Source organism: Schistocerca cancellata, chromosome 1 (genome assembly GCF_023864275.1).
Source record: "Schistocerca cancellata isolate TAMUIC-IGC-003103 chromosome 1, iqSchCanc2.1, whole genome shotgun sequence".
NCBI lineage: Eukaryota > Metazoa > Arthropoda > Insecta > Orthoptera > Acrididae > Schistocerca > Schistocerca cancellata.
In genome coordinates this window covers 628,256,689-628,279,934 of record NC_064626.1, presented here as the reverse complement: position 1 = coordinate 628,279,934, position 23,246 = coordinate 628,256,689, and the positions used below count along the sequence as shown (strand labels likewise).

The 23,246-nt window shown below is 41.1% G+C and overlaps 1 protein-coding gene and 1 non-coding gene across 2 annotated transcripts in view; both read left to right on the top strand.

Moving 5' to 3' along the window:
- LOC126090553 (glycine receptor subunit alpha-4-like) overlaps positions 1-16,622 on the top strand; it is a 71,852-nt gene extending 55,230 nt beyond the window's left edge. The window contains exons 8-9 of the mRNA XM_049906998.1: positions 91-537; positions 16,413-16,622. Of these exons, the coding sequence (XP_049762955.1) occupies positions 91-537; positions 16,413-16,622 (657 nt within the window). The remainder of the gene's footprint in view (positions 1-90; positions 538-16,412) is intronic.
- On the top strand, positions 14,600-14,674 carry Trnat-ugu (transfer RNA threonine (anticodon UGU)). Its single transcript has one exon. It is a non-coding gene; the product is annotated as a tRNA-Thr (tRNA).
- Positions 16,623-23,246: the final 6,624 nt, after the last annotated feature.

Genomic DNA, 23,246 nt, shown 5'->3' with positions numbered 1-23,246 from the left:
ATCCTCATGTACGTTGCGCTCTCCTGAATACCATGAGATGTGAATCAGCAAAAGGAGAACTTTGTGCAGAAGTAAGTGCTGTGTTGGCAGGGCCAGCAGAACAGCTCGGCGATGCCCAGTCGCAACCAGCTGCAGGCTCCAGCACCGTCGGCGGCAGCCAGCAACCACAATCACGTGTCTCCGGTCGCCCCCATCCGGCACATGTCACAGCTTCCTCCACTGCTGCGCCGAGGGATCGGCAAGCTGGCTGGCGCCAAGGAGGCTGGCACTGCAACTGGCCCAGGCGGGGGCGGCGGAGGCGGCGCTGCAGGAGCAGCAGGCGCAGCTGCCGGAGGGGGCGGAGGAACTGTCGATCCGGGAGGAGGGGAAGGCGGCGGTGGTGGCGGCGGTGGTGGTGGTGGCGGTCGTCCCGGAGGAGTCGGCAGTTCGCGCATCGATAACCTCCGGCTCTTTGGCGGTACCAGCAAGGTGGCGCCACAGCATCTCGACGTCGATGCCTCTAAGGACATCGTCCTCCCATCTAGAACAGTTCTCAGGGTAAGTTTCTGATGCTAAATGGGAACATATTACGCATGGCAGTAACCAAAGAATAACACAGTGTAGACTTGCCCGGTCAGTATTTATATCCCTGGTGATTTTTGTTGTGTGGGCATTACACTGTGGTCCAAGGCATGTTTCTCTGCCTAACTTTTCGGCTTATAATGCAGGAAGATGTCTCTATGGACATTCCTTCGATCAGATGTACAAGCAGATTGCATGTAAATATGTATGTCCAGGATCTACCCTCAAAGTCCCTGGATCGATGTCAACTATATTTTGCAAACAAACAGCACACTTACCAAGTATCATCACTGAGGGGTTTATAACCTCTCAGTTCCAATATAAGTGGCGGTATGAGCAAAAACTTGTTTCTCAGCCCCTCCGTATAGACTGCTCTGTACAACAGGCTTGTTGTGGTGAAGCAGTATCAGTTGCCCTATTGACTTGATCTGCAGCACAGCCTACTCGTCAGAAGCAAAATAATTATGTAGGCTGCCCTGCACAACAGGTGTATTGTGGGAGTTGTGTCAGCCTGTGTTGTCTATTTCTTTTCCAGGAGCTATGTGTGTGAGTGGCCATGCCTGGAGCTAGACTGATATCAATAGAGGTGGGAATGGACAAAGAGGAAGTGAGGCAGAAGGAGACAAATGTGGAGAGAGGGAGGCAGGAGGGGATGGACAGAGAAAGGGCAGGAGGGGATGGACTCAGGGAAGAGAGAATGAGGGACAGAGAGAGGGGGAAGGAGTGGAGGGACAGGGAGAGAGAGGTGAGGAGATGGACAGAGAGATAAGGGGGAGTAAATGGACAGAGACGGAAGAGGAGGTGGGAGAAGAGTAGGGAGAGAGAAGTCCAAAGAAAACATGGAGAAAATGGGCAGAGAGGGTGAGAAGAGGAGATGGGCATAGGAAAGAAGGAAGATTAGGATTTAACGTCCCACGACATCGAGGTCATTAGAGATGGAACACAGGCTTGAAATGTTTCAGGGACGGGGAAGGAAATCGCCCATGCCCTTTCAAGGAACCGTCCCAGCATGGTGCGATTACGGGAAATCATGCAAAACCTAAATCTTGATTTCAGGAGGTGGATTTTAACAGCTGTGCTCCAAAATGCAGGCCCAGTGTTCGAACCATTGCACCACATCGCTCGGTGAGATGGGCAGAAAGGGCAGAGTATGAGCTGGGCAGAGAGTTGGGGAGAAGATGGACAGAGAGGAAGGAGGACAAAATGGACACAGAGAGAGAAGGAGATGCGTGCAACATACCTTTCGTACATGTACATGAAGGGAAACTGTTGGAAAAAGGCTAATAAATAACAAAATACCAAAAACATGCAGTTATATAAAACAGGTGACCCTAGTATCAGAGCGTCACGTTCCATAATTTAGTTTGACAAATACGCAGTAAGCTAGCGAAAAAGACAAGCTGACAGCTTTTTGTGGGGTATTTAGTCAGAGGTTTAAAATGTTTGATTTAAATGATAATTTGTAGAATTTACACATTCTGTAGCACAATTGGACTCTTCTGTCATCAAATTTTTTTAAACATTATCAGCGATCTTTTATTAATATTATAATTAAAAGCATGGTCTTGATTTGCGATCAAGAATGAGCTTTAAATTATAATCTTCTGTCATCGTCAAACGCTCATGGAGCAATACTAAGATGGCACGTTTTGCTCTTTAGAAGAATATACACTGTGATGAGTATTTGTAGAGAACTGGAACAATGTGCCAGATCGGGACTCGAACCCAGATTCTGTCTTTCGCAAGCAATGCATTATCTATTACGCTATTTGAGCGCACTTCTCTGGTAACTGGAAGATTTAAGTCAGCACTTTATATTTTAATACCTACCCACATTTTTCACAGGGGCTCTCTACAATTTCATGGGACCAGCACCCATAAGAGGAAGGATATGACGAGAAGCTGTTTAAGTTCACGTCCCTCTATATCTCTGTTAACAAGCAATAGAAGCTCTTACATGCTGACTTCACACTACTTTGTCAGGCAGTTCTGTGACGGCATTTAATTTTCCAGTTCCTCACACTTAGGATAATCACTTCTACTCTCATGTTGTCAAAGGATCATAGTCCAAGTCTTCCGAGAGGACTTTATCCTCGAGGATGGTATATACGTACTTGGTGGAGTCCAGTCCCTCAACGTTAAGCAGTTTTAACTAGTCACAGACGTCCAATGCTGTAATAAAATATTGATGCTAATGACAATAATAATAACAATAGTAATAACAATAATAATGTGACTACATATGACAAATAGAAGAAATTTGCAACATTCCCTTCTTTTAATTGCCGTAGAAATCTGTCTTCGTGTGTGTGTTTGTGTTTGTGTGTGTGTATGTGTGTAAGTGTGTGTGTGTGTGTGTGTGTTTATGTGTATGTATGTATGTGTGTGTGCGTGTGTGTGTGTGTGTGTGTGTGTGTGTGTGTGTGTGTGTGCGCGTTTAATTTGATTCCCTCGGCATGAACACATAGGTTTCCAAAATACGAGTATGCCTAAAAATGTCCTCAGTAGCTGTCAACGAGCAGTACTGTAATGTACATACGTCACCAGCACATAGCAGACAACTGTCTTTATGGTCAGTACTGGAATGAAGAGCAAATATCATCTGACTTTCTTCAACAAAAGAACATTATATTATCAAGTACTGACATGGAAATGAGGTAGAAGCTTCTAAAAGTGTCCAAAATACAACGTTGTATAGAAGTGAAACGTGGACCATCGGAAATCCGAAGAAGAAGAAACTAGAAGTGTTTCTAATATCATACAATCGAGGAATGCTAAGGACTGGGTGGACCGATGAGAAACGAAAGAACAAGCACTAGAAAAATTAGGTTGCGATCAAAGAAGATGGACAACCCTTTCCAGCAAAAAGGGGCGGGTCTGTGGGAGATGTGTTACAGAATCCAAAAATAATTAACATCGTCCTGGACGGTACAATCAAAGGGAACATTGTATGGACAAAGAGTAGAAATTGTAGACATATTATAAAAGCTGTGGGGCGTAGTGGGGACGTAAAGCTAAGAAGATTAGCACAAGATAGGCACGACTGCTTCCAGCTCATCAACAGACTGATAATTTCAAAAAAGTCTTTGATTACGACCCTCGTTATATCCCGGACACTACTAAGTTTTCGGATGAAAATAACATGTGCCCGGTCACAAACAGGATTCGCCATTGTTGTGCCACAACATTATCAAACTAAGACCAAGAGCAGGTCAAGAATCGAGGTAATCCCATCCATGCTGTGGAAAACTATCGCTAAAGACAGAGAAATCGACAATGATTATAGGCATTAGAATACCGAACAAATAAAACTATCTTACATGTCTCAAGACATGTAGTCCTACAAAATAATCTCATAATGATCCCCTTGTTCCCCGGCCACCGGTTGCAGCCGCCAAGCGAGAACCGATCTGAAGCTGAAACACTCAGGAAGAAAATTTATCAGGCTATCGTTCTACAGTGTGTCCCAGAAGGAATGGTCAGTATTCAGGGATAAGACATGGACGATCATTCGAAAGCAAAAAGTCTAACGAGCATGAACTCTAAAATCATATCATAAGAGTCTTGAGCACTTCTTCGTCTTTGATACTGTGAAACAAATCTCATCTGCTGCACACTCTCTTCTTTCCATATTTTCAGAGGAAGTAGTATGGACTAAAACGAGAAAAAATTCTCTAGTAAACACGAGCTATAAAATGCATACCTTAAGAGTCATGAGCACTTGCTCGATAGAAGAGATGTGTTTCGCAATAGCAACGACGAACAAGCGCTCAAAGCCCTAAAGATATGCACTTTAGAACTTACGTTTACTGGACTTCTTTCTTGTTTTGATCTACTCCACCACCTCTCAAAATATGGAAAGCAGAAGAGCCTGCAGTAGAAGAAATTTATTTCACAGTACCGAAGACGAAGAAGTGCTCATAGTTGCTAAGGTATGCTTTAGAACCTGTATTTGCTAGACTTTTTTGCTTCGAATGATCGTTCCAGTCAATTCCCTGTAAATTCACCATTCCTACTGGGACGCCCAGCATTAATCGAAACATGGAATGTTAGATGTTGGAGTGAACGGTACAAAACGAAGAGGACCTTCACGGGATAAGCGAGAATAAGAAACTGTGTAAAATTCTAGTCGTAATTATGGGTGGGACATTGGTGTATTCAAAAATATTTTTACATACTTGAAGGAACAAATGACGATCTGTTCTTAAGACACCATTTAAATACAAACAAAACCGCTTTTTTCTTGTATAAGTACTAATAATTTCGGATAAATTTATTCATTTTCAGTTGTAGCAGTGTGGTATACTAACCAGAGCAACGTCCGGCGTCTAGTTGTGTGACAGATCAAGTATTTGTCCATTTGAATACTGCAGGCGAACACAGACGAAGCAGACATATGAGTTACATAACGGTACTCAATAGACTAGAAGGGAGTTATTTAAGTAGAGACAGATAACTTTTAAATAAGACAGGAGCCACTTGGAGTATAGGTAAATAATTTACATAGATTCTAGTTGATTTGAGTGTGTAAGGGGCAGCAATGGCGAAGTATTTAAATCGTAGACGAAGATTAGAACAAGTATAGGTTCTCATGGAACATAAATGTGGAAGATATGTAGATCGGAAAAGATCAGCTTTCGGCAGAAACAGGCATTGGAACTTAATGAAACCAGTCGAAAAGCATATGCATGACTTCACAAAAAAGAAATAGTGGAATATAACGCAGTGTACCAGAAATATATTATTTTGAGAACAGCTTACTTGTTGTTACAACGCCTCGGTTGTTTCAAGAAGCTCTCAAAAAGCACTAAACATAAAACTGTTAACCAAATATTGCAAACTGCATGTAGAAACTGCAACTAAGGACACCGGAGACGACAGAAAATTCTGATAAAATTTGATTTGCGTTAAATTACTTTTATGCTCCCGAAACGTTCGTTGCCATTTTCAGCACTCTATTAGTCTAAGATAGAAACGGGGGAAATACTGTGCATGTGCCTCATATAAACGATAAAATCAGAAACGACTGGTACGTTTTAATTTATCTTAAATATCGTTGATATTAGACTGAGAGTATTAGCTCAGAAGGACGGGATGAGGCATTAATTTTACCGTGGCCATATTGAAAGAAGTCTCCTTGCCATCTCATTCAGAGAGAAAATCACAGCCATATTGGTTCACTGATAAGTGTTAACGTTTTCATTCAAACAAATTTTAGAACAGAGAAGTCACACGATTAACTGTGGCCAAGAATAGGTTTTTAGTTTACAAAACATCAGAGTTTTCAATGAACTGAACTCTTCAGAGCCGCTTAAGTTTTTCATATTGCAAAACATTTTCAGAATATGTGTTACCTGGGCCTGCGGGCTGTGCAAGATTTGTTGAATACTGAGCTCGAAGTAAGGGTGTTAAAACCCCGTAGTTGAGCGTCCTGAAACTACAACACATCCAACTGTTTCAAACTCAGATGAATTCATTCTTAGGGGCACAGATAATGCACAAGAACCCATGTGTTTCATTAAAAAGAATTATCTGTTTTGCTTTTCTTTTCTGTCAGTATAATAACTCATGATTGAATTTTGCACTCTGTTGTCAAGTTGAAACTCCCTGATACAGTAAAAAAGTATGTTGGATAGTTCAAATTTTCAAATGTATGTGAATTCCTAAGGGACCAAACTGCTGAGGTCATCGGTCTCTAGACTTACGCACTACTTAAACTAACTTATGCTAAGAACAACACACATACCCATGCCCGAGGGTGGACTCGAACCTCCGGCAGGAGAGGCCGCGCATTCCATGACATGGCGCCTCAAACCACGCGGCCACTCCGTGTGGCTATGTTGGATAGTGATTCCTTCTCGAAACAGCTGCTAGTTGACGGGTAAGCTTATGTTCCCGATATCGTTTCACCCAAGAGTACTTGTCAAGTAAGGTACGCTGGAGCATTTGTGTGAAATTTTGAAAGTATGACAGTAGTACTGGCAGAACTGAAGTTCGCCTATATAGTTGCGATAAGTGAACTACCACTGAGAGTCGATTCTCTGGGTTAGGGTGCCGCTCTAGCACACCTTTATAACCTATCAGGCTGTCTAATAATCTGACAGAATCTTTGTATAAGTGTTACTATTTAGTATCCCAAACCCCCTCCCGCTGACAAAAAACAGACAATGTTGAAAGCGTCTAGTACGGCGAAGTGTATCTAAGTAAGTGTTTTCCTAGCAACTCTTTTTAGTCGCCTGGTATACATTGCCTCGTTCCTGCTGGCTACTCGGACTCCAGCCAACTTCCACGCAATCTATTTTCGTCCACTCAGCTGCGAAACTCATTCACACGGGTTCAGAATTAGTTTAGTACAACGACGCTGACGGCTCTCTGTAATTAAGCGTCCATTACTCAACCCATATGATTTATGGATCATAAATGATGGCTGGGGTAATTTCCTCAGCCATTACACCACAGAGCTGGGTGTGGCCCAGACCTCGTTTAATTACACGTTCAGTCGCTGAAAGGAGAAGTTACTGCTTTCACACACCCTAGCGGCAGTCACTTAAGCACCACTCTCTTGGCTATATCGAACACCGTCAAACTGATACTTCCTTCGCCTATCTACGTAGATGGGAGTGAGATTAATATTATTATTTCTACTCCATAAGCCACTGTGCAGTCTGTTTCACACCAGTATCAGGTATTTTCAAAAAAATCAAATGGCTCTGAGCACTATGGGGCTAAACTTCTGAGGTCATCAGTCCCTTAGAACTTAGAACTACTTAAACCTAACTAACCTAAGGACATCACATACAACCATGCCCGAGGCAGGATATGAACATGCGACCGGAGCAGTCACGCGGTTCCGCACTGAAGCGCCTAGAACGGCTCGGCCACACCGGCCGGCGAGGTATTTTCAGTCCTGTTCCATTCGCGTGCTGACTGATGGGAGAATGGTTGTTCAAAAATGGTTCAAATGGCTCTGAGCACTATTGGACTCGACTTCTGAGGTCATCAATCCCCTAGAACTTAGAACTACGTAAACCTAACTAACCTAAGGACATCACACACATCCACGTCCGAGGCAGGATTCGAACCTGCGACCGTAGAGGTCTCGCGGTTCCAGACTGTAGCGCCGAGAAACGCACGGCCTCTCCGGCCGGCAGAATGGTTGTCTGTATGCCTCTGTACGCGTACGCTCCCTTAAATTTTGTATTAGCATGATCGTTACGCTACGTATACGATGACGGTAGCAAGATAATCGCACTTATTTCCTCGAAACAAAAGCTCTACATTTTTCCAACAAGGTGTCGTAAGAAATACGTCACCTTTCTTCAAGAGTATCCTATTTAAGTTCTCCAAACACATCCATTACACTTTCATATGGGCTTCACCGATTCGTTGCGATCCTAGCTGCATGTCTCTGAATTCTTTCTATGTCTGCAATCATGCCTACTTGATAAGGACTTCCATCGCTGGAAATATACTCTATAACTGGGCGCAGTAGGGTCTTGGGTGTGATTTGCTTTACAGTTGCGTTACTTTCTTCCAGCCGGCCTCGGTGGTCTAGCGGTTCTGGCGCTGCAGTCCGGAACCGCGGGACTGCTACGGTCGCAGGTTCGAATCCTGCCTCGGGCATGGGTGTGTGTGATGTCCTTAGGTTAGTTAGGTTTAAGTAGTTCTAAGTTCTAGGGGACTTATGACCTAAGATGTTGAGTCCCATAGTGCTCAGAGCCATTTGAACCATTTTTTAACTTTCTTCCAAAACCCTTTCAACAAATCTGAGGCTTCTATCCACATTCCCTTATAATGAATTTAGGTGTAGCTTGCATTTCATATCGTTTCTTAAATACCCTTAAATACTCACAATATGTGCACCATTAATCCTTTAATCAGCTATTACTGAGTTCTACCTTTTTGTTATAGGCATTATCATACACTTACATTTAAAGAGAGGAGCTGTTTATTACATTGCATTGCAGTTCGTTACGACCGTCCAACGATACTTTCATGCGTACAACAGCTGCGTCAGTGGACAATCTGAGGGTGCTCTTGACATTTTACGATAAATCATTTGTCTATACAGAGAACATCGAAGATCCTATAACGCTTTCTTGGAGCACACATGATCTTACCTTAGTTTCTGCTCAACATTCGCTTAAGTATCCATACATGGCAGACTGACATGTAATTGAAATTTTAATACATCCACTAAGATCAGAAACATGGAATTTAGTCTGTGTTTCTAGAATTCCCACATGCAAAAAAACTTAAGTTCGTCACTTTTTCTAGTTTTATCACTTATCTACAAACTGAAGCGGGCCAAGAACAAACTCCATGTGATTACAAATGGTTCAAATCGGTCTGAGCACTATGGGACTTAACATCTGAGGTCATCAGTCCCCTAGACTTAGAATTACTTAAACCTAACTAACCTAAGGACATCACATACATCCATGCCCGAGGCCGGATTCTAACCTGCGACCGTAGCGGTCACGCGGTTCTAGACTGAAGCAGTTAAAGAAAAAGAGGCACATGTCGTCAAGGAACTCACAGAAGAAAACTTCCAGTACTGTTTCCATCAATGGATAATTATCATGGAGCGTTGTGCGGGTAGAGGAGGGGAATATATTTAGGTGGGCAACAACTAAATATCCATGTTCTAGAAACAATTTATGTTATACAGCAACAGTCTCATTATTTTAGAGCCACATTTCGTGTAGCATCATCATAAGCTTATGAAGCACTGTTATAGTGCAAGATGTAGTCTCACTGATAGTGAATCGTCTTGTAACGTTTAACATTTTAGTACTTTTAATGATTATGATACTTGCAATGCATCTGTATTTTGATTTTACCTCATTTTCTAAATTCATCACGTAAACTGGGCCTTAAGCAAATCATTCTTTTGGGAACGATGATTACTGATCATCATGGTGAAATTTAAATCAGCTTCGAGGAGTTACCAACATCCAACATCCCTTGATCACGCAGTTTGGCGCTGTATGCTCCTCAGAAGCCAAAATTTGGAAATTTAAAACAATAATATTGCTCACTGGACCGCCAAAGCAGTTACATACTATAATAGGCCTACATACTTTAAATGAAAGTAGAAAATTTGTCATATTAACCACGAATACAGAATTTCAGCTTTCTAATTAAAAACGTTTCTTTTAATATGAGACATTAAATACTGAAAAGCATTACAGAGACAGACAACAAAATATCACTATACGGTAAAAGCTGAACTCAGACTGATTGCACATAGAAACTACTGATTTTAGAGAACGCAAAAATTCAGAAAAAATATCTGCTTGGAAAGCCATAGTGTAATGGCCTAATGAGATGAATGTACTTTGACATTTTATTCGTTAATTCATTCAACATGTCCCATAGATCCCATCAAGAGCGAAAATATCCAGAGATGTAGAAGGAGTCATTAACATTAGACAAACACATCATAGAAATAACTACGTAAGCTTCTGCAGCTGGTGTCATGATGATTAAAATTGGTCTGGCTGTTGTGCCACGTCATTTTACAGAATACTTTAATTGTGAACTTAAAACCAACATTTTGACCGCATTATAATGTCCGTCCTCAGAGCAAGACTGGTTTCGGTGAAATAAATATGGCTCTTTTTAATGCGGACGATTGGTGTCAATACATCGTACTTTGGAAATGTATAGGCTCTAGAAAATAATAGGCTAGTCATGATGGAAGGGGGAGTGTAGGAAAGAAGCTTTTCGTATGCTAGCCAGCTTGTCGGTGACTGACGATAGTGTGCAAATTAGCTCTTGCCTTCTAGCAGTCATATTTTCTTCCTGGTGTTTGCCGTTCGGCAGCGAGTTGATGTGGCTCCTGAGAAACCATAGAGGGCCCGTGCTGTGTTGCCGTACCTCCTCATGACAGCCAATCGAAGACAACTGCTGACCACAGCTGTGGGGAGGCTCACCCGATGACTGCGCATCCGGCACGGCGCACTATGGCGCACACAGCTTCCCACAGCCGAAGCAGCCAGCCAAGCTGTTCTCATTATTGCTTTTGACTGCAGACGCATTGAGAGTCCTCACGATATGTCAGTGCCCCTTGAGACCTGGCTGACTCAAGGTAGCTGAACTGTCAGCGCCTACCCCCTTCTCACCAGACCCACGTCGCAGCGTGTTAAGAGCTGTCCAAACCTAGAAGAAGAAGAAGAAATAACCGTTGCATTTGGTGACTGATAATAATTATTCACCTGATTTAGACACTTCACAACTTTGAATTTTGTGTGGGAAGAGATGCAAGTATGCAGCAACAATTTGTCACAGTGCATTCCAGTTGATTCCCACTTGTTGTGCAACTCGTCTGATCGATTTCCTGGAGCTGGTTTAAAAGACAGCGTGTGTCTTCTTGATGTTTTCAGGAGTTTTCACCCTTTTTGGACGACCAAGATTGCCAACATTCTCATCACAAACACTACCCGTTCTCTCAAACTTTCGAGTAAAATTCTTAATTGTTAGCACACTTTGACCGGTTGTCTTCACCTTAAGTTGGTCGCAAAGTCCCTTTGCGCAGCAGTGGGTCTGTTATTCCTTGCATAGTAAGCCTTCACAAGCGCTATACGCTAAGGCACTCTGTACCATGACATTTTCACGTGCAAATGGCCGACAACAACAAGGCACGTGCGCATGCGCATACTAATTCCCATCAGGCCCCTTGGCCTCTTATGCAGTTTGAATGTCGTAACGTAAACCGTTCAGAAGTTATGATGATTCTTTATTTCATGTAATTCAATAATTGACACCCTGTACATCGAAAACTTTGCCTCTTCCAAGCCATTGTACTGTGCAGTGATAAGGAATATCACCGTAAGGTGCTTCCATGTCATGCATAAAGCCTTTGAACTGGTGCTGGTTGACATCGAGGCGCCTTACAAAATTTTCAGCAGAAAACAATGTATGCTTGACAATTCTTTATGAAATTCCATCTTGATTTTTTCCTTCAGATGAGTCATAAAATCTTGCTGGCTCCCAACCATTTGCAGTGCACCTTCTGTTGCCACGGAACAGAGCTTGTCCCATGGCAAGCACATGTTTTCTACAGACTCACAGACAGTGTCAAATATGTCATGACCTGTAGTTCCGAATTAACGCCACTCACAAAAATTGCTAGTTGAGCAATATCTGTGGTTTCGTCACGGGCTAACGAAAAAGCTTCAGTTGATTTTCCAAAACTGTGCCCATATCGCAAATAGATACCATTTGCTTGGAGGGACAAACTCCCACAAATTTCATAATGTCTGCTGGCGCTAAGTATTCGACGACGACGAGCAGGCGTGATCCCACCAAAAGGGACCCATTGAAAACGGTGTTTCGGTTGCTGCAACTTTGTAGTTAGCTCAAAGCGCTGCATCAGTTGAATCTTCGTCGACGTCAGCAATCTACAGTAGTTGCATAACACGTATGTAATAAACGAACTCAATACTTGTACAGATTGCGTAAAAGTAGTATGTACTCAATTGTTACATTTATTTATTCTGCGTCAGATTTACCTGTCGCTGAACTTCGCCCCTCAGTGTGACAGTTAGTTGCTTTCTTGTATTACTGCCCAGCTCATCTTACTACGTCGCGTGAAGAGACCTATATAGTGACGCTGAATATTATACTTCTTCGTCGTATTCAGAACTTTGTGACACACAAGACACTGAAGCAACTCGTCTTTCTCAACAAACAAAAACCGTTCTTCCAAATACGAAGCAAAAGACGTAATTAAGCGGAACTTAGCGGAGTAGGGCGCATGCGCTGTGAAATGGACCCTTACGGGCACCCTACCCTTATCACCTGTTCGCCGGGCGAGACCGTGAGCGCCCGCGAACGCCCGTATCCCAGGGGCTGACTTGGAACAGCAGGGTCTAAACAAACCGCTATAAGTAAACTGTCAAAGCACTTGCGCGCACACCAGGAAGAAAATGTGTCCACTAGAAGCTAAGCGCTGATTTTCACACTGTCGCCAATCGTTAACAAACCGGCTAGCCCTCTAATAGCTCATTTCCTACACTCCTTCTTTCGTTATGACTAGCATATTATATTTTATGGCCATTAAAATTTTAAAAAATGACGTATTGACATCGATCGCCTGCATTAAATACAGTCACCTTGACTCCATCAAATACAGTCTTGCCCTCAGAAAAAGCGTTGTAATATTATCGAAATGTTGGTTTTAAGTTCATATTTAAAAGTATTTTATACAGTGACACAGTACAACACCCATAAGAATTTTATTGGTCAACATTATAATAGCTTAGTCTACATAGTACACTACTGGCCATTAAAACTGCTACACCAAGAAGAAATGCAGATGATAAACGGGTATTCATTGGACACGTATATTACAACTAGAACTACATATGATTACATTTTCACGCAATTTGGGTGCATAGATCCTGAGAAATCAGTTCCGAGAACAACTACCTCTGGCCGTAATAACGGCCTTGATATGCCTGGGCATTGAGTCAAACACAGCTTGGATGGCGTGTACAGGTACAGCTGCCCATGCAGCTTCAACACGATACCACAGTTCTCAAGAGTAGTGACTGGCGTATTGCGACGAGCCAGTTGCTCGGCCACCATTGACCAGACGTTTTCAATTGGTGACAGATCTGGAGAATGTGCTGGCCAGGGCAGCAGTCTAACATTTTCTGTATCCAGAAAGGCCCGTACAGGACCTGCAACATGCGGTCGTGCATTATCCTGCTGAAATGTAGGGTTTCGCAGGAATCGAATGAAGTGTAGAGCCACGGATCGTAACACATCTGAAATGTAACGTCCACTGTTCAAAGTGCCGTCAATGCGAACAAGAGGTGACCGAGACGTGTGATGCGCCGGAATGGCGATGACGAATACACGCTTCCAATGTGCGTTCACCGCGATGGCGCCAAACACGGATGTGACCATCATGATTCTGTAAACAGAACCTGGATTCATCTGAAAAAATGACGTTTTGCCATTCGTGCACTCAGGTTCGTCTTTGAGTACACCATCGCAGGCGCTCCTGTCTGTGGTGCATCGTCAAGGGTAACCGCAGCCATGGTCTCAGAGCTGATAGTCCATGCTGCTGCAAACGTCGTCGAACTGTCCGTGCAGATTGTTGTTGTCTTGCAAACGTCCCCATCTGTTGGCTCAGGGGTCGAGACGTGGCTGCACGAACCGTTACAGCCATGCAGATAAGGTGCCTGTCATCTCGACTGCTAGTGATACGAGGCCGTTGGGATCCAGCACGGCGTTCCGTATTACCCTCCTGAACCCACCGATTCCATATTCTGTTAACAGTCATTGTATCTCGACCAACGCGAGCAGCAATGTCGCGATACGATAAACCGCAATCGCGATAGGCTACAATCCGACCTTAAAGTCGGAAACGTGATGGTACGCATTTCTCCTCCTTACACGAGGCATCACAACAATGTTTCACCAGGCAACGCCCGTCAACTGCTGTTTGTGTATGAGAAATCGGTTGGAAACTTTCCTCATGTCAGCACACTGTAGGTGTCGCCAGCGGCGCCAGCCTTCTGCGAATGCTCTGAAAAGCTAATCATTTGCATATCACAGCATCTTCTTCCTGTCGGTTAAATTTCGCGTCTGTAGCACGTCATCTTCGTGGTGTAGCAATTTTAATGGCCAGTAGTGTATATTAACAATAAACTGTCGATAATGCTATATATACGACGGTAGTATCTGTTCCCGAAAGAACAGTTACCGTGGATGACCATGCAGCTTTGCTAGAAATGAAATGATAATTAAATGGACATATATAGTTAAAATATATATACATATATTGTTATATATACATATATAGTTAAAATATGGCTTCCCGGACATTGACCTTCTTGTGCGAACGCACACGCTTTGCCCGAACTCGTACGGGACTTGGTAGATTAATCTGCCACGAGTAATGAGTGTGATGAGCAAACATCTATTAGGCGCACTACGAATGTAGTGGTATGGACCTGTTGGGAATGTGGATCTCACGGGGAGCGTGCGAGGGATAAGTTCTTGCAGACGCACTATTCTCTGTGTCCGCGGTGGCTCAGATGGATAGAGCGTCTGCCATGTAAGCAGGAGATCCCGGGTTCGAGTCCCGGTCGGGGCACACATTTTCAACATGTCCCCAATGAAGTACATCAACGCCTGTTTGCAGCTAGGGTGTCCATTTAATTATCATGTCGATAATGCGTTTCACGCTTATGGTATATGAATTTAATCGGCTTCATTACTAAACAAGTTACTGGCGAAGAGTTCTCGGGCTTCCAGCCGGGTGGCGGTGTCTTCAAACTGCGACGTTTCGACGAGTCGCATCATCTTTTTACATATTAAAAAACATACTGCATACAAGAACATACTTGAGTAGTTTACGTGTAAATTCAGAACTTCGTGACTACAATACACGTATCTGTAAGAATCTGCATGCAGTAAGAACAAAAGAAACAAAAACTCAAAAACATGTGAGCCACTATGTAATAAAGCTTTATAGTACTCTGCCACTATGCATCAGGGAAACACAAGATTAAGTAAAATTTAAGCCAGAATTAAAAAAGTATCTGATAAATAAATGTTTTATAGCATAGAGGAATATTTTGAATCCTTAAATCACTAACTTATCGTTGTATCGTCAATATCATGTTGTTCTCATTGTCAGTTCTATGTCACGTTTATACTATTTTAAACCTAAATTATGAGTAATGTATTTTCCAAAATGCACTAAATATACATAAATTTATCACATACGGTACATATTAAAAGGGCATGTAAAAGAACAACCCATTAATTCAATGTTTTAATTTTCAACATATTATATAATGTTAATTTTATGTGTTTGATATAAATTTGTAATATTCTGCTGTGCATGTTCTGGACAGTATTATGACAATTCCTATATCATGTAAATGATACAAAGGATGATAATACATAAATTGTCTATAGCACTCGGGACAGCGTTTTGGCCACATACATATGTGATGACCTGTGGAATGATTTCGCAGCATTCCTGAGAACCATTCATCCTTGGTAAGCAATACTGACAAATTAGGTTGCGAATACGTCCACAGAGTTCACGATCACTTGTGAATGATCGTTGTTTCCGCTTGGAGCGATGAAGCCTTCCAGTAAGACCTTGTATCTTGTCACACAAGTTCAGATGTCCACAAACGGTTGGAACAACAAGGTTGAAGACTTCGAAGTACTTCCCTGGACGATAAATTCGCCGAATACTATCACGAATGAACGCCAGTCGTTGTGAGAGCTGTCTGAATCCCTGGCGTCACCCCTCAGCAAGAAATGTCGTGAAAACCTGTCAGTTTCTTACTAAGTAACTTCACCTTTTATAGTAGTATCACACTGCTTCGAATGCGAGCTACTTTGGATACCACAAATGGCCACAGTAATGTAGCTGCACATACTATTCTAAAACATCTTTGAATTGACATCCACACCAAATACGTGGGGTACATAGTGCGCCAAAGTCTTGTGTCAAAGTTTCGTTTATCGTTCTGCATCTCATTGCAAATTACAAGCCGGTCCAGCATTTGCCTAAGAACCGAGTGCATGTCAGGCCACCTCGCTATAGAATCATTGTGAAATTCGGTCATCTGTGACATCCACCGATTACTAGACCTATTCCTAATGGTTTTCTCTTTCCTAGCAGATGTTTCAAAACTGCCGACAGATTTTACATTATAAGCGATCTGACGAGGATTAAAACGCGATAAATCTCTCAAACAGCTCGGAATTTAGCGAGAATCCAGTTTTCTAGAGTCTGTTAATTTTTATTTCGTGACACGATTTCAGAATTGAGGTGAAACATAGTCTTACGCTACATTCTATCATTTCAGGAGAATCACGTGCTGTCCAGCGAGCACTCTGAACTACGAGGACGGCTCAAATTCCGTGCAGTGGCGGAATATGTAGTGCTGTACTGCGGCTCACAGCGTGGGATGGTCGACCAGGTGTCTCTGGTGCTGTTCCCAGTGTGCTTCTTCCTCTTTACGACAGTGTACTGGATCTCCTATGTAAGCGAATCACGAATGCGCATGAGTGGCTGACTCTGGGCCCAGGTTTGGAGCAGTCGTGTAGTGCGAAGGGCACAGGGCACAGTGGAGTTACTACTCTTTGCTTACGGTTCAGCTCCTCTACACTTCGCCAGTTTTTGTGCTTGGACGAGTGTGTCTCTTTTCAATCACATATCTTTCATTTTATTGCTTCCGCAGCTGATACCACTGTTGTCAGAGAACTTCTAACCTACGTCGACTACTGTGTAGTTAACAAAACATGCTGTGATTTCTAAGGAATTTCCCAACGTTTGAGACTCCCGATGAGCTTTTCAGGTAATAGAAACAGCAGATTTTTAAAGATTTCGTATTTCTTTTCAATACGGAAGCAAGGCGTTAAACTATGGTTCATAAAGTGTCGTAACTTCAGGTTTTTTCGCTTTAATGTAAGTGAAAATCAACTGTAAATACTGGTATTATGGCTTAAATCTGTTTACAAGTCATAATTATCTTTTTTCGTAAAAGAATACGTTATACAAAGCGTTCTATTACTATCTGTACAATACGTCTGCTAACTTATAACTTAAACTCTAATGGTAATATTTAAATAACGTCGACTACTAGTTATTAGATCAAAGAGACATGACTATCTCCGGTTGTCATTCTTAAAAAATAAAAAAAAATTATTAGTGGAGCTGCATTCTTAACCGCTTAATCAGTTCTCCCTCACAAATCATATACAATTTTTGTCCTGTATTCTATTTTTATAACTAATAATTGATTGGTCCCTAATTGAAGAAAGGCGTTCTATGTGTAATGTTGAACTATTCCATTCATGCTCTGAGCTTACACTTAACTCATTAATCTTGCCCATCTAAAATGTCATCTTCGTCATCAGCTTTAGTCGATTCCATCGCTTTCGTAGACTGCCTATACTTCTATCCCCTATTTATACTTTTCAACGGTAATCTGTTGCTACTCATTCTTGTAATAATTACCATTTTTCTGCTTTACTGAATTTTATTCCTTAGTCTTTTGATGCTTGTCCCTTTTTCTTAATGTTACTGCTTCAGTCTGATCCCTTACTATTGCAGGAAATCTGGTTCCTGGAGCTTCAACATGGCTCTCTTGCTGTTTCTTTGCAACCCAAAAATCGCTTCCAGATTCGTTGGAACAATCAATTTTAATATAATCTTAGCCTTTTTAATTTTCGTGTTTTGCTTCTTAAGTAATCATTTAATTCAGAAAGTGTATCATGTTCGAAGTCATCACATTCACTGACTTCAGACGGGACTTCACCAAAACAACGAAGTGAATGATTTTGCATGAAACGTTGTTTACTGCACCAGTAGAGATGCGAAAGTCTCTGCTCTTCTCAATGATCTAAAATTCTGACAGTGCACATCGTAAACGTCGCCTGTATATTTTGCCTTCGACCTTTCCTTCCCGAATAATGATAATGGATGCATCGTTAAAAATATGTGTGAAAAGGAAAATTTTTCGACGTGGATGTACCGGCAAGCAAGAAACAGAAAAGAAATAGCCAAGATGTAGAATAATCAGGTACAGAATTGTTTGACGCACCTACATTTCCCAATAAGAATGACACGGCGCGTTAACTAAGTTTACTTTTTCCACAGAATACCATTTTCTTTCTTTAAAAATGTTGTTTGCTGCATTAACAGTATCGTGTAGTTGTAGGAAGATTTAAAATATATTCGTCATGCTGATCACAGAAATCCATTTCAGACGAAGTTTTTGTTTAAAAATATTATTAACTACGTTATTCCTCTTGGAAATATGTCGATTTTGTGTGCTTACCACTGAAAATCTTTTTCAGATAAATTTTATGCGATGTATTTGGTTGGTGCATCGGTTCGTGACGTTTTTTCGTAAGTTTCATAAACACAACAGATACAAATAACGAGACTTTAGTCACCAACAATATATTCTCTTTCACTATTTACAACAATCTGCCAATGCTGAGGTAACTTCTCGATTCCGCCTCTGTAGAAACCACGTGGTTTTTAGGCGAAGAACTGGTAGAGCCATGTTCGAAACGTATTTACATCCAGAAAGAAACTGCCTTGGAGGTTGTTCGATAGAGAGCGAAAAAGATGAAAATCTAAGTGCGCAAGATCACATGAATAAGGTGGGTGCGAAATGATTTCCCAACTTAACGCCTGTATAGTGTTTTTTGTCACAGAACGCAGGCAGGCGTTATCTTGGAGTAGCATTACTTCATTCATTCTTACTGGTCGTTGTTCTTCCGTCTGCAAGACGTCTCTGTTGTTGACAATAAATGTGAGCAATGATGATTACACATCGAGGAAGCAAATCGTAATAACCACACCGTCGCTGTTCCACCAGATAAATAACATTTTCTTTTGAGGATGTGCGCAGATCTTTGTACAGGGAGTTGCTGTTTTGTTTGAACTCAACCATTCCATTCTTTTCCTTATGTTAGCATACATGCACCATTGCTCGTCAACAGTAAGGATACAGGATAGGAACAGTTGATGTTGCTCAAGAACCAATTTATGACAAGCTATCTGAGGTGCACATTTGGCCACCTACTGACTTTTGTGATTTTCGCTTAGAACATGTGGTACCCATACACCTGATTTTTGTATCTTCCAAATTGCATGCAAATGGCACAAATCTCGCACGATGGTGGAATGATGACAGTTCATCACTTTTGCCAGATCTCGATACACGGACGTGGATCATTGTTGATTAATGCGTTCAAACGATTCTCATCAAAACCCGAAGGTCTTCGTGGATGTGGAGAGTCACTAATGTCAAAGCATCCCTCCTTAAAACGAGAAAACCATTTTCTTGCCGCGCTCTGTCCAGTGGCATTGTCCACATACAAGGCGCAAATCATTCTGGCTGCCTCCGATGCTGTCACCCCTCTATTGAACTAAAACAGAAGAGTATGGCGGAAACGTTCCGATTTCTCCACCTGGCACTCCATTCGTATCTTCCACTGTTGCATTCACTATCTCCTGATTACAAAATAATATGTAAACTCAAATACCTACAGTGAACCGCAAACAAAAAGTATAGTAAATAATCCCATAGCAAACGGAATAACAACATGCAAAATAAAAACGCTACAACTTGTGCATCAACCTAATAGCTTGCTACCTAAATTGAAACGTTCCTTAGGATTGTTTATGATATTTTATTCTAAACTCAATAACTCCTTTCGTAAATAGAATGAATAAGGACATTACTCTGGCAGAGCGTCGAAATGAGAAAGCCGCTCTCTGAATGATGATCAACTTGCCCCATTTATGTAATTTACGTCTCTTTTGACCAGCGTTAGTCTCAATATTAAATTCTGCATGTCTTTTAAAAAGCGCTTTTGAGCTATAGCCAACATTCATGACAAAAAAATTTAATTTTTTTTCCCATTACCGCCTTGAAATGCTGTTTTTTAGTGTCATACGCTAACTACTCTCTTATAAAAAGAAAATAGCCTCTATGCATCATATCATGACCTGCCTTTATGGAATGCATTTTCAATTTCTGTGCATACAGAGCAATAATTGTGATTTTTTTCTCACTATACGCAGCTTTTGAAGACTGGGTCTGTGTCTACATGCAACAGTCGAGAGCTGTCACATACAGGGTGTTTCAAAAAGGACTTTACAACTTTGAAAGTTCATATAAATGTATTGAAAGAAGATACAGAGCTGAGTTTAGTGTTTTTTATAGGGAAACACATCTAGCTTTTTTACCTGAACTGAAGATGTAAGTGGTTTCCGTTGTTTATCCTGCACACATCCCATTGGAAGTCAATTTGTTCCCAAACTCGCTGTAGGACTGCAGGTGTAACTTGCTCAGGGGCGGCCTGAGCGGCGTAAATTCTTGCTCTAAGTTCAGGTAGAGAAGCCGGCAAAGGAGGCAAAAACACGATATCCTTGATGAATCCCCATTTAAAAAAATCGAGTGATGTCAGGTCGGGGGAACGTGGGGGCCATGCAATTGGCGTATCACATCCAATCCATTGATCTGGAAAGCGGTCAACGAGGAAATCCCAGTCGTCAGCCAGGCAATAGGGTGGTGCACCTTCCTGGATGAAGTAAACATTTCGTCCTTGGTCATCCTCATCGATCTGTACTATCAAAAATTGTTGTAAAATATCACACGCTTTTTGATTCCACCAAGTGGGTTTCCGGTTTCACTATACAACACAAGCATACATTAGTTCTTTCTCTTAGTTTATTTGAAGACCACGACCATGGCTGTCTGAAAGCACAAACAGTTTTCTACCGTATTGCAGTTTACAGTCTGGAAGTCCGCTTGCGTTGTTTCACTAAACACTTCAGCACGACATATGCACTGTCTGCATTTGCGCTTAGTTTCTTATTTCTCAAGGTCAATAAATTTTCTTCTCCTGCTTTATTCACATTGCCCTTTTCTTCTTAACCTCGTTCACGAGAACCGGCACCGTATAGGTCTGAACTTTCACAATCGTCCGTAGAAAGTGCTTGAAATAAGTTTTCGTGTACAAAGCTTGTGTTACTTTCGCATGTTTTTATTTTTTTTCGATTTAACACTTTTTTCTTGGTGCTATTGCGTTTCCGTAACGGCCCCACTATCACGCGGAAATTTCAGAGTTCCGTTCACTTTTTTCGAGCTGTAATTTTGCAATATCCGATAATAAACTGTAAACTAGTTATGCGTCCATTCCGTTTGCTAAATTCGTCATTACTGTTTCCACATGGTCCTTTTTAACAGCAAACAGTGCTTTTCCCCTTTTTTTTTTTTAAAAAAAAAAGACACTTGCCTAACTTTTACCCTTACAGCAACCTTAAACACAATGGATTTCCCATTAAAAATATAGTACTGTAAATAAATATTGAACCATAAACTGCATTCAGCTAGCGTTGTCAATACCCAATGTCACACTGAAGCAAATTAAATAATGATGAAATTCATTGGTCCTTAAGCATTTTTGCTTTCAAAAGAAGGTCATCATTATTAGAGATTATCTTGTTTCAAAGACTGGTTGCTGTTTCCAGTCATGCAAAATCTTGAACTTCACTGTGCATATTTTATGTGTATTTGTACTCTAGCTCATCAAAGTATTTCTTCTGAAAGCTAGCAAAGTTTTCATTCTTTTTTTGTGTGTCCGTCGACAACTCAACACTGCTGCTGCTTTGTGAGTGATCTCCTTTACTCATTAATTATTCACATTCTGCCAGAATTTTCCTTCCTGTACCTCCGAAATATAGTCACTTCTGGTGCAGTCAGTTTCTTCACTAAATGCTACCAAATATTACAATTTTTAATTCTCAGAGCTTTCTTCTTATTTTTCTAGGCCATTTCTTTACAGTGATCATTCACTCAAGAGAATTAAAGTAATGGCATGAGAATGGTTAATTTCAGTACACTGGTGTAATGGTGTAAGCTTTAAAATCGGTGTTGAGTTAGGATACATCTTATTTGCGTCTTCAACTCTTCTCAGTGCTTCAGTGATATTACTGGAGGTTTCTTCCTAGGATACTAAATGCTCCTTTTTTTTAAAAAAATCTTTGTGATATGACTGTCTCTAGTATATCTGGGTGAAAATTATTATGGTTCGTTTGTTTGAAACTACCTGCATTTATCTTTACTTACTGAACCAAACTTCACACCTTCAGTCATCAGTTTTCTGGTAATCGTAATGCTAACTGTACAAACTTTCATAGCTATGTAATTAGCATAAACTCCACTCTGTTACGTCTGATCAAACCAGTGATCTACAATGTAGGAAAAGACAGATTGCTACTTGCCATAAAGAAAACAAGTTGCACACAGGCACAATTAAAAGACACTTACATAAAGCTTTTGACAACAGCTTTCATTAACAAAAGAGAAACACACACACCATTCATACACAAAAGAAAGCATACCTCATGCACACATGACCGCCAACTTCAGCATCTCGGGCCTGCATTACGGAAGTAGAATCTGTCTGTCAATACATTATTGTAATGCCTACCTGGAGTTTCCAGTGTTCAAGCTAGTGATATATAACTCAACATCACTACCATTTATTGATTACTAGACATTAAACTATGAATGGAAACCATATTAAAAACTATCAGCATGATGTGTCACCCACTGGGAATGCAACCATTACACATTGTAAGCATTGAAACTGGACAGACACTCAGATTGGCAATACATGTGGGTGAAATTCCTGAGCACCTGAATACAAACATTGCTTTTCAACTGCTAAAATTTGAAGTTTTTGCTATTTAAGTTATAATATTGCTTTACACAGCATGAATATTTTCACATAGAAAACTCATATATCATTTTACTGACCAGTGTGAAAATTCTTGCTGAACTTACTTCACAATGAGTATTTATTTTTTTGTTGGGATAGTTTATAAAAAAAATTACATAAAAACTATATTGTACAACATATACAAAAACACAGTTTTAACAAACCTGGAAAACATAACTTTTGAAGCAGGTAAAAATGCAGAAAAGCAAATGTGTTCCCACTGCCATTAAATTGTTCATCAGAAAAAAATAGCATGTTTTTAGAGTGGATACCATGATAAGTATTACTCTCTCAAACCAGTTTTCAAAGTGCAATGCCAGAAAATCATGTAAGACATGAGCTGCAGCAGCAGCTCTTAAATCTCATAACACCTTGGTTAACACTGCAATTTC